The sequence below is a fragment of the Ilyonectria robusta genome (assembly GCF_021365365.1).
Source record: "Ilyonectria robusta strain PMI_751 chromosome Unknown BGZ61scaffold_13, whole genome shotgun sequence".
Taxonomy (NCBI): domain Eukaryota; kingdom Fungi; phylum Ascomycota; class Sordariomycetes; order Hypocreales; family Nectriaceae; genus Ilyonectria; species Ilyonectria robusta.
Genome location: NW_025764447.1, coordinates 1,226,331 through 1,238,178, shown reverse-complemented (window position 1 = coordinate 1,238,178; position 11,848 = coordinate 1,226,331). Strand labels below are relative to the sequence as shown.

At 40.7% G+C, this 11,848-nt stretch overlaps 4 protein-coding genes across 4 annotated transcripts; 2 read left to right on the top strand and 2 right to left on the bottom strand.

The window, feature by feature from the left end:
* Window positions 1-4,546: 4,546 nt before the first annotated feature.
* Window positions 4,547-4,966, top strand: BGZ61DRAFT_548525 (uncharacterized protein; the record flags this gene model as incomplete). Its single annotated transcript, XM_046255397.1, has 1 exon — window positions 4,547-4,966. One exon carries the CDS (start codon window positions 4,547-4,549, stop codon window positions 4,964-4,966), a length of 420 nt encoding a protein of 139 aa, XP_046103004.1.
* A 163-nt stretch (window positions 4,967-5,129) lies between these two features.
* BGZ61DRAFT_479710 (uncharacterized protein) lies at window positions 5,130-6,718 on the bottom strand (the record flags this gene model as incomplete). Its single annotated transcript, XM_046249127.1, has 3 exons — window positions 5,130-5,138; window positions 5,211-5,230; window positions 5,623-6,718. The coding sequence occupies 3 exons, from the start codon at window positions 6,716-6,718 to the stop codon at window positions 5,130-5,132; spliced, it is 1,125 nt and encodes a 374-aa protein (XP_046103003.1).
* Window positions 6,719-9,680: 2,962 nt separating this feature from the next.
* Window positions 9,681-10,701, bottom strand: BGZ61DRAFT_454760 (uncharacterized protein). Its single transcript, XM_046246271.1, has one exon. It carries the CDS (start codon window positions 10,633-10,635, stop codon window positions 10,123-10,125), a length of 513 nt encoding a protein of 170 aa, XP_046103002.1. The 5' UTR covers window positions 10,636-10,701; the 3' UTR covers window positions 9,681-10,122.
* A 322-nt stretch (window positions 10,702-11,023) lies between these two features.
* Window positions 11,024-11,727, top strand: BGZ61DRAFT_54422 (uncharacterized protein). Its single transcript, XM_046255269.1, has one exon. The coding sequence runs from the start codon at window positions 11,085-11,087 to the stop codon at window positions 11,502-11,504; it is 420 nt and encodes a 139-aa protein (XP_046103001.1). The 5' UTR covers window positions 11,024-11,084; the 3' UTR covers window positions 11,505-11,727.
* Window positions 11,728-11,848: the final 121 nt, after the last annotated feature.

The following is an 11,848-nucleotide window of genomic DNA, read 5'->3' as shown; positions in this document are numbered from 1 at the left end:
TATATATATTATATATATCCCTTAATAAGAAACCTAGTATTTAAATTTACTATATTTTCATTATATATATATTATAGTTACTAAAGCTTAAATTTAAGTTTTAAGCTACTTTTTTCTTCTTACTGAATTCTATTTAACTTTTTTAATTAATCTAATCTTAATAATTACACTAAAAACTCCTATAACCCAACCTAAACCCCAAGATCCCAATACTAATAAAACCTAAGTTATTTAAATCCCCCCTCTAGCTAGCACCCTATATAGCTAGTATCTATACCAACCCAACATAACATAACAGCTCCTAGAACCAGGGTTGTATTGGCCCCGGAATATCCTAGGGAAGATTTAACCCCTTAGATTAATTATTAATATTTTTAGCTAAATCATAAAGTATGCTATTTCTATTTAGATATATAGAATAAGATTATAGATAAGAATTTAATTTTCTTATCTATTAATTCTAGTCTATTATTAAGAAGTAAATAGTATCTAAAAATAGCTAATATAATTTATTAGCTTTTATTTAGGTATTATAATAGTATAGTAATAGCTTAAATAGATTTTCTTTTTAAAGAAGCTTAAGAGAAATTTAATTTCTATTTTTTAATTTATCTTTAATTCTAAGAGAATTTAATATTATATTAAAATTAGAATTTATAATATAGATATAATAAGTTATTTTTAAAAAGCTACTTAAATAAAATTTACTATATTAAAAATTAATTATAATAGAATAAGTATTAAAAGGGAAGTTAATTTTCTAATAATAGGAGATATTAGTTTTTTTATATTTTATTACTTAAAATAAGATTATTATTTTAAGATTATTAATTATAAATAGTAAGGTTATTAATTATAGATAATAAGATTAAATTAGAGGGGTTAAATAGAAGTTTTAAGTAGAAATTAATAAGTAATAATTTTATTATTTAGTTACTATTTCTTTTAATATTAAATATAGCTTTTATTATTTATTTTTACTATTTAAGATTATTATATAGCTTTAATTTATTTAATAATATTAAGTAAAGTTAAAAAAACTAAATATATTATATATATTATAATTATTAAATTTTAAATTTTAAATTTAAGTTATTTCTTTTATTAAAATATTAGTTAATTTTTTATTATTAATTATAAATAGTAAAATTATTAATTATAAATAATAAAATTAATATTAAAAAAATTAAATAGAAATTTTAAATAGAAATTAATAAATAATAATCTTATTATTTAATTTTTTTAATATTAAATATAATATATATTATTTATTTTTACTATTTTAAATTATTATATAATTTTAAATTATTTAATAATATTAAAAAAATTAAAAGAAATTAAATAAATAATATAATAGTAAATTAAATAGAGGTTTTTTTTATAAATTTCTTTTTTAAGATTTAAAAGAATTTAAAATTATATTAAAATTAAAATTTATATTATAAATAAAATAAATTTTTTTTAAAAAAGCTATTAAAATAATATTTATTATATTAAAAAAATTAAATAATAAAATAAATATTTAACAAATCTTTTTTTTTAATAATAAAAAAAATAATTTTTTTATAATTTAAAATTATTAATTATAAATAATAAAAATTAAATTAAAAAAATTAAATAAAAACTCTATATAAAATTTAATAAATTATAATTATATTATTTAATTTTTCTTTAATATTAAATATAATATTTATTATTTATTTTAATTATTTAAAATAATTATATAATTTTAATTTATTTAATAATATTAAAAAAACTTTTTATTATATATAATTTTTAAAATAATTATAAAAATTAAATAATAAAAACTTTTTCTATAATATTTATAATATTATTTAATAAATATTAATTTTATATTTAATAAATATTAATTTTATATTTAATAAATATTAATTTTATATTTAATAAATATTAATTTTATATTTAATAAATATTAATTTTATATTTAATAAATATTAATTTTATAATATAATATATTTTATATTAATTACTTAAAAATAAATTATAAATATATTTTTATAATATTAATTTAATAATTATTTAATAGCTAATTTTTAATTAAATTCTAATAAGTATTATATTTATTATATAAAAAATAAGTATAATATATATAATAAGTATATAATATAAATAAACAAGCAATACAAAAATCCCTCAATCTTATCTCTTTTAATTTAATTATTAATTTCTTAACTATTAATTATACTATAATTAAATATCAAAATAAAAACCCTTCTTACTCTTCAAGCCCTTTAAAATAACCCCAAACTTACTCTCTAATATACTGCTAGTATCTATAAGATCCCATTACCTAAATTGCAATACCGGCGTAATAGTATTCTTTCTTGCTGTAATACTATTCCCAAATTATACCGACTCTCTAATCTAAAGAAACAGATTATTATTCAATTTATTCTCAACCTAGATTTATAAGAGTTTCCCCTATAACTTTATAATATTAAAGAAATAGCTAACTAACTACTAGCTAAGTATAATACCCTTTCTATTAGTAAGTATTAAGCTTATAACTTTATTAAGTAATATTTAAAGCTTAAGATATAGTTTTTTTATAAATATAATTATTAGAGAGCTAAATATAAAAATCTAGCTATTATTTATTAGTAGTTTATACTTATATAGGATATAATTATAAAATATAATATTAATCTTATTAATATTTATAATTTTAATAAGATTAACTTTATAATAGATATAATTATAAGTAGAATAATTATTATAGATATAGAAAGATATAGAAATTTAAAGTTAATTTAGCTTAGAAACTAGAAATAGATTATAATTATTTAAGTTATTAATATAAAAGGCTAAGTAATCTTACTATTTATTATAGTTATAAGCTAATATTATCTTATTAATTAATATTAAAAAAGCAATCTTCTAGGTAATTAAGCTATTACTATTATTTAAAATAGCTAGATTAATAATAATATAAGCCTTAAATAAATTAAGTATTTTAATTAGTATATAAAGATTTAATAAAATAATTACTATTATCTTTTAATTTTTAATAAGTATAAAAGCTACTACTTAACTAGCTTTAAAATTTATTATAAGAAAAATAATATTATTATATTTTATATACTATTTTATTTATCTTATTTACTTTAATCTCTTAATATTAGCTACTTTAAGCTACTTAAAAAGATATATAATTAATAAATTAAAAATTTAATAAAATACTTAATAACCTATATTATTAAAATTAACTTCTTTTTTACCTTCTATACTATCTAATAAGCTATTATAATAAAAAGTAATATTAAAGAGAGTTTTAAAGAGATTAATTTAGTTTTTTTTAATTTAGAATTTATTATTTTAAAGCTTAATATATAATTACAAACTCTAATATCTATTAAAAAAAAATAAGCCTTTTTAACCTTTAAATCTTAAAAACTCTAAAAACTACCCTTAAAACTAGCTCTTAATCTAAATATCTTATAAGATAAATCCAAAAGCATTAAAATAGCTCTCCTACCTCTATTCTAAAGGCACTTCAGTCATTTTCCAAGAAAATAAAAGCAATAATATATTAAGTAGTATTATTAAGGTCTAAGAACCAAATACTTCAACAGGCAAATAAGAATCTTAGCAAGCAGCACAGAGCGAAACAGTCCCGATTGCAGAATAAAAAGAAGCTAACTATAGAGAAAGGAAGAAATATAATTAATCAAATAGATACAGATACGCAGGTAGTAGCTGAATCATCGAGACAAAGGGGTCAAGAAGAGGCATCGCAATCGAAGGAAAGGCGCTATGGAACCTATGGAAAGCCAGGTTATAATACGAGGACTTATCAGGCACGTATTGAGATATCTGAGGAAGAAGATAGCGATAAGTTTTAATTGATTGAATGCTTGGTTGTATTTTTATTTGGGGTTTTATCTTGAAGGTTAGGAGGAAGTATATCGCTCGCTTGTCTGTATCGCGCGCTTATCATGTACGTTATTTATATTTAAATAAATCTTTACTATAATATTTCTATAATTACCCTTCTAAACCTTTTTAGCCTTCTAATACCGCTGCTAACCTTGTAATTCCTGTTAAGGCTCTATTCTATACTTCACTCTAGTAGTACTATACTTCAGTTTCTACTTCTGAGTTTACCTTTAGCTACTAACCCTTATAACAAGCTCGCCCACTGCAGCTATCCCACTATCAGCTCTACCCGTCGCGAGGGCTAAGACTGACATAGCACGATATGTCTCCATCGAGCTGCAAAAGATATCCGAAGATATGTCTCGCGACTTGGAGCCAGACGAGGAGCAGCCGGACCGAGTCTCCCACGTGAGCTGCAAGTTGGTATTATTTGGGATTGACCTAGCCTCCAAGGAAAAGGAAGCGATTCGGCTAGAGTCAGCTGTTGTGGCTATGTGGCAATTACTACGGACAGTATGAGGACTCCGTGGTGCCATATAAGCGACATGGTATCCCGTCTGTCAACCAAAGCTGCGCATATCGTAGACTTTTTTCTCGATAACGAGGGCCCTCGCGAGATGCTATTCGGCAACCGTGCGGAATCACTTTAATGAGCAGGGAAGTTACTTCTCTCGTCGGGCCTGATCAACAGTGGTTCAACTGCTATCACCTCATTGTTCTCCCCATCGATGCGACGGAAACCTCATCAAACGATGGCAGACAGATGTCATTTACTCCGACATCCAAAAACTACTATACACCGCCGAACTACACGCGGCAGGGTATATTACTCGCTCCTGCTACTTATTTTAAGACGGCCGATATAAGTGTGGTAAACTCCTGGATCAAGGACCACGGCTTCAACTCGCCGTTACAACTGACCGACGATGAGGATATAGAGGCGGCCCGACGAGTCTATATAACAATAGAAGCCACTACTTCTTTCTTGAAGAAGAAGAAGAAGAAGAAGAAGAAGAGAAAGAGGAAGAGGAGGAGCTTGGATAAAGAGAGCTCGGAGGAGGAAGACTAGAACTGCAGACCTGCTACTTAATAGCTATTTACTTATATAGCTACATTCTTAATCCTACTGATAATTATCTATAATCTTAATAAAGTAGTTTAAGAAATAATCTTTATAAGATTTATTTTTAGTCTATCTCTTATAATTAGAATAATTTATTTTTTTATTCAGTTTAATTTATCTAAGAAAAATCAGTATTTAGTCTGATAATATACTAGTTAATTATACATATAGCGGAAATACCTTGACCTACCCTGCAGATTTGTTGAAGGACTATAAACTTGTGTGTGAATAGCAAAACTCTACTTCTATGCCTGGTATGGCGTATTGAGATGAGGCAGGAGAATCATGGCCCTGCAGCGTGTGTGGAATTGTGACTGAGAAATGTAGTCTACTCTGATGTATTCACTTGACCAATCCAAATTATCCACCAGTTCCCTGGTCCTACTGTACATATCCATATTTTGTCCGCACATGACCTTCATTTTTGTCTTTCCCCCGAACCAGAACTCCTCCTATGCCATAGAAATAGTATTTGACCAAATGTAGGGAGAGGAAAACAAGCAGTCGACAACGAAAAAGGACTAAAGAAATTCGTAGAAACAGAGACGTGAAGCCGTTATATGTTATATCATCAACTCATCGGCGGTGATGTCGTGACGCACTGGACCCCACTTTCCCCGTGGCAAAGTCCAGGCCCTCCTTGGCGATGCTCTGCCTTGCACTGTTGGGATGCTTCTGGCCAATGAAGCCGTCTACTAGAGCAGCTCCCAGAGCAGCAGTTGCGACCTTGGCGCCTTTGGCCCCCATCCAAGCGCCCTGATCGTTGCGGGACTTCATGGCGGCCTGGGCACCAGCAGTTAAGGCGGTGCGGGCACCTGCTTGAAGCAGTGGGTTCTGCCACCACTGAGAGCGCGCTTTGGTTGAGGCTGGCATGGAGCTGCGCCGAGCTGGAGCATTCCGGCCTCGCTGGGTGGGAGGCGGACGGCCCCTCGTCGGGGACGGTCCGGACGGGGCCCGATCGTGATTCCCCCTGGTCTGGGAGCGAGGTCGCCGGCGGCGTGTGGTGTTGAATTCACCATCATCGTTTTCAGGGAGGCGCGAACTGCGGCCTCGGGCTCGGGGTTCGGGGGGCGACGCCTGGGCTGAAGTGCGCGAAGGTCGGGGCCGGTTTCGAGAGGATGTCTCTCGGGGATCTGATGGGTATTGCCGGGGTGGTGGGTCCCGAGAATAGAAGCCCGGATCGTCGTAGGGGTCTATGAAGCGGGGTTCTCTGTCAGGGCGAATATTCCTTTCGGGGCGGGGATCCCGCTCGTGACGGAGATCTCGCTCAGGGCGAAGGTCTCGCTCGGGGCGGACATCTCGCTCTCGACGGGATGAGCGGGGATATCGACGGGGTGGGTCGGGGTCTGGTAGCGGACTAGGGCCGCGTCCCCGACGATCAGGGCCGGCACTCCGCCCTCGACGGTCTTCGTCTTGGCGGGAATGGCGCTGGCTGTGACGGCGGGATGGCTCATCCGGTTCGTCGGAGTGATAGTAGGGACTTGGCGCGCCACGACGTCTCTCGGATTTGTGGCGGCGGGGCGGCGACTGGGGCTCCGCAGGGAAGGAGTTGCGAGGGGCGTATTGTTGATAAGGATCGTACGGGTCGTACGCATTTTGAGTTTCTATGTGTTGGTATGGTTGATTGGACTCGTAGGTGAGGAAGTCGTCGTCAGATCGAGGCTGGGCCCGACGCCGCGAAGGATAGTGATTGCTCATGGTGAGACCGTGAGGTGGTTCAAGGTGAAGAGACAGCAAGGATGGTTGAGGTAAAGAAAGAGAAGGTGCTTCTGGGTTCCTAAACACCCTTAAAAAGCACCTCAACCCCCCTGGTGTTGGAGGCCTGTCAGCAAGGATGGGTACGCTCAGAATAGGGCAGAAACTGCTGCAGCAGTGAGTGATGATGTGTGGATGAGATTATGAGTTGTGACAAGACGTGAAGGGATCTGAGACTAAAGAAGTAAGGGCTGGCCGGTGAATTTTCCCAGATCGACGAAGCGAGACCAGACGAGACTAGATGAGGTGAGAATGCTTGGCTGGAAGACCCTTATGTATGTATAGAAACCCGGGGAAAAGGCAGCAGCCTTGAGAGTGCGACAAGCGTGGACAAAGAAGTCGGATGCCTCTGAGTGGTCGACAGGGCGTCTGCTGGGAGGGCTTCCGCCCAGATGGCGGGGCTGTGCACGAGGGCCCGTCACCCCCCATGGAGGTTGATGATGGATCAAGCAAGAAAAATGGAGCAGGATGGCGTCGAGCTGCAGCAGGAGGCTGGCCAACGGACACCTAGCAGGATATGAGCAGGATGTGCGAAAGGATCGTGTGGTCTAGAGCACTAAGAGCGATATGGTCATGTTCGATGATGATGGAGGGTCCTAATGGCTGACGTCATGTGGGCCACAATGTCGGCTCGTGAGTTGACGGATCCACCACTTCCAAGGTCCCCTGACGTCAATCATCACGATGCTGCTCTGCAGACCTGGGGAAAGCATTGCGGTGAGTGAGTTGTCTTGTGGAGCAGCCTGTGATCCCCCATGACGGCCGACACCGTATCCGTGAGTTCCCAGACTCGCCGTCGTTTGACATGATTATGCAAAGTGAGCATCACGTCGTGTCGTCGCAATCAACGTTTCCTTGGCTCCGAAGATGGCCGTTCCTCATCGTCATTGAAGAGGGTAGCGTCGAAGTATGACCTCGGGCCTGGAACTGAAACCCCGTCCTCCCGATCGTATTACCCAGGAACCTGACTTCCATGAGGGAGACGCAATCGACTGCACACGATGCTTAAGACATGAGAGAAACCATCGAGATCTCACGTGGGACAGAAAATGGCTTTCCCAATTATTACACGCACGACTAACAATGATACTGGCACTGGCTCAAGTGGGTCCGATCAAGGAACGAAAGAGGTTATTGTGCGCGAAGATGAGGTGGTAGAGAAAGCAAGCCATGCAGTTGAAAATTAGGACGGGTCAAGGGTGCCCTTTAGCTACCAGCGCTTCACCAGAGGGTAACTTATCGGAAGTTCGGTCATGGGGCTTTGCCACGACCATAGCCTCCCAAGAGTTGAGACTTTTGCGTGACCATTACATGAATCATCTGTCGTGACTGCTCGGTGATAGGCGCCCGTGCCGCCTTGTCCCACGTGTGAACTCGCCCTATTATTCCCTGGTGGGGACCCAGCAAGGAGGTCATCGGCAGCAGACTGAAGCACATCGAGAAAGGGGCATATGCGGCGATGCACAGGGTGGAGAAGAATGAGACTAAGTCGAGTAGAAGAGTAAATCACGGGGCACCATTTACTACCTACCTACGGTACCGAAGTAAGGTATGCATGGTACCTTTTGCTTGGAGTATGGATGGCTGATGCTAGGCAAAATGAAGCAGCCTCAAGATCAGAATCTGGAGCGCAGACAGCACGCTGCTAGACAACATTGTAGAATAGAAGTGGCGCTACAACAGTGGAGGCCCGATGACAGGGGCTTTGGTACTCATGATGATGCAGTTCAGAGTCGTATCCATCATGCATAATGGCAAGGACCTCGATGTTGGGGGTGGTGCAGTGCTCCGCTGCACCAATGTCCCTGAGATTCACGGCAAGCATGTCAGCACGCAAGCGAACAGTCCGCGACGAGGAAATATAACGATGTCAGTACCCATCCAAGAAAAGCTTCTATATGGAGCTGTGGTGTAACACACCGCAACATTGACTTGCATCCTCTTACGTTTCTTTTACTTAGCTTACCGCCGAAATCGCAACTGGTCGGGAGCTAAGAAACGAATAATAAAATGTCCAAGACACAAAAGATTGGCGCTCTAGCTTTGGTTATTAGTGAGCTGAGGCTACGCCGGGCGCCGAAATAGCCTCGGTTCTGATCCCTTTTCCCCAACTTCTCGGCCATTGGATGTTCGATTTCCCTGCGCAGTGGGCGCATGCTGTTTGTCTCGAGTCCATGAGGACAACAGTGCTGTGTTTTGGGGGCCGTATCACGTATTACGAGGCCTGCGACGACTGAAGAGGAGGCCCCGGTAGGCTACCACGGAACGCGCCCAGCGGGTCGCGACCAGAAGCGCTGCGGCGCAAGTTCTGCGCCGGGGAGCGGGCCGAGTGCTGTGAAGAATTGAAATTAAGGAGATTGAGATCTGGATTGATGAGGGGAAACCAAGGTGCTGTGCCTTACACATGCTGCATCCTGTTCCAGGTCTGAGCGCGCGCGCGAACTTCTGTCATGGAATTTCCAAGAATAGGTAAGAAGCGCAATCCACTTGAGACAAAGGCATTTTGGTAACGGAGGCGAAACCAAGGTGCAACAGCTTATGGACATTGGAATTCCCCTTTTTGCGGAGATACAGAGCAGTGCTTCTCTTCCCTTTTCCGCCCCTCCTCCCGCCCCTCCTTGCCCCCGCCCACTTTCCTCTTCGTTTCCTCCCCCACATTAAGCCTCCACTCCACTCCACAGGGCGCCCTTGCTCTTGCTCACTAAAATCTGTTAGCAGTCGAAACTGATCTCGTGATGATAAGGCTGCCGTTATCAACGGGGCGCTTATCTTGGGGTCGGTCCGTTACAGTACATTGTAGCTTCCCGTCTAGGTAAGTTCATGGCGGGCCCGCGCCTTCACTTATCTCGACCAAATAGGAGCACACCACACCCACACAGAGACACAGGCACACAGACGCATGCACAAAAAAAAGGCACACACCGGCAAACACACCCAGAGACACGGTGTGCAATCTTTTTTTTCAATATCGCAGCCATCGATAGCAATCAAATCAATCAAGCAATCACATGCCGTTGCCTTTATCTTTGCCGCCGCCTCGTTGGTCCTCGGAGCCGGCCACCTTATGACGGCGGGCTCCGACAGGAGTGTCCCAGCTATCAATCCCCAGCTGGATCATCATCACCATCACCATCACGGACATCATCACCACTATCTTCGCTGTCTTCGGCATGGTGATAGTTCTCTGTTCTCTTTCGGGCGCGTTTCATGAGGCGATCGGATCGTGGCCCCATGAACCAGCAATAGTGGTGGGCCTTCTCCGCTTCTAGAAGCCCCGAGTCGCGTTCCAGTGCAGGCGACCCACCAAATTGCGTGACAGCCGCCTCAAACTCTGCTTGCAGCGACGTTTATCCTCCCGCTCGATCGTAGTCTTGTCGAACGAGCCGTCGATGCATTGTCCAACCCGACCTCACCTCGTCCAAGCCAAGCCAAACACGCAAGAACGGAGTAGATCGATCGGGAGGGGAAAAGTACATGTCGTGCGGCTCTCTCTGAAGAGAACGGGGCACAGCCCATCCACAACCCACAATCCATGGCCCACATGTCCCTCCGTACTCAAACCACTCAAGCCACTCGGCTTGGTTGCACAGCACAGTCCCAAGTCCCTGCTGGGCTGTTTTCGCTCGCCGAAACCGCCCTAAAGTCACAGCTGAATGGATGCCGGATCGCTGGAGCTGCACACATGGCACCACAAACCGTCGCCACGATGCCAATGGAGCCATTAGATGGTCAGAGACCAGGGCCAAAGGCGCAGAGGGCCAACAGGACAGACGCAACGCAGACGGACAAACAAACAACCGACGAGGGCCACTAACGCTGTACGACCCAACTTTCGATGATCTTGTCCGCGCCATGACCATGTCCAGTTCTACTAGATGCAGGTGCAGACGCAAAGGCAAAGACAGAAGAGAAGAATACGGGTAAGCCTCGATCGGCGCCCCGGCGTCCCGGCGCTCAACGAATGGATGGCGGGCTCCCCAGCGGCGGATGTGTTGTACAACCTACAGCATCGCATCGTTATCTCTGATATTCTGCATCCCCACTCTTCTCGGCCTTGGCCGTTGTAATTCCCGGGCTACTGCGTGGGGAATTGGTCCGGTACTATGCTTGATTTATGATGCGCCGCCGGCCACTTACATTTCAGGCAAAGGCACTAACTTAAACCCTGGCCCACCTACCTACCTAGGAAGGGAAGGGACGATGAGAACCAAAAGAAAAATGGGACAAGAGGAGCAAAAAAATGGCCCAGGGACGAAACGACCCTGACTGGAGTAGGGACGGACAAGGTACGCACTTGCCTCCACTGTCGATGGCAATTTTTTTTCTGTCGTTTTCTTGCAGGCCATCTGTCAATGGGCTGACATTTGTCTTCTTCCTATCTACTCCTCCTTGTCTCCTATATATCCTGGACAGTACTACAGTACCTGGCGTCGTCGCCCAATTCACTCGTCGAGTCGAGACCCATTACAGCGACAAGTCGGGGGCAATCAGCACCAGCATCAGCATACTGCACACCCGGAGCAAAAACCTCTTTATCTTCAAGACCCTGTCGCAGTCGCTTCAAAAGCACCCTGTCCCAAGCACGGCGTCTCCCACTCGCCCGCCGGCACACCACAAAGCCACCAACCAAGCCAAACCAGCCAACCATTGCCTATCGTTCGCCGTTGTCCAGTCGTCTGGTCTCCTTGATCGACCTGGGCTTGAAGCCTCGATTGCCTACCTTGTCTAGCTTTAGTTCTGGACCAAGACCTGGGCCTGGGATTACTTCTGCGACCCCAGCCGATCTCCCCGATACGGATCCAGCGCTCCCGTCCGCAGTCGCATCGCATCGCGCCGTCCTGCGCCTGGGTTTTGCTCTACGTTGCGTCGCCGCGTTCCGACTAGGATTGCACTGCATCGCATCTGCATTGCCTTGCTCTGGTACTTCGTACTGTACACCACAGGTACGTAGGTTCATGTTCCCTCGTCTTGTCCTCCGGTCGTTCATCCCATGCCCATCCCGCCACGGTAGGGCGCCCTACCTCCGTACCTATCCTATCCTGGGCCATTCCCCGGGCGATACGTTCATCAGTC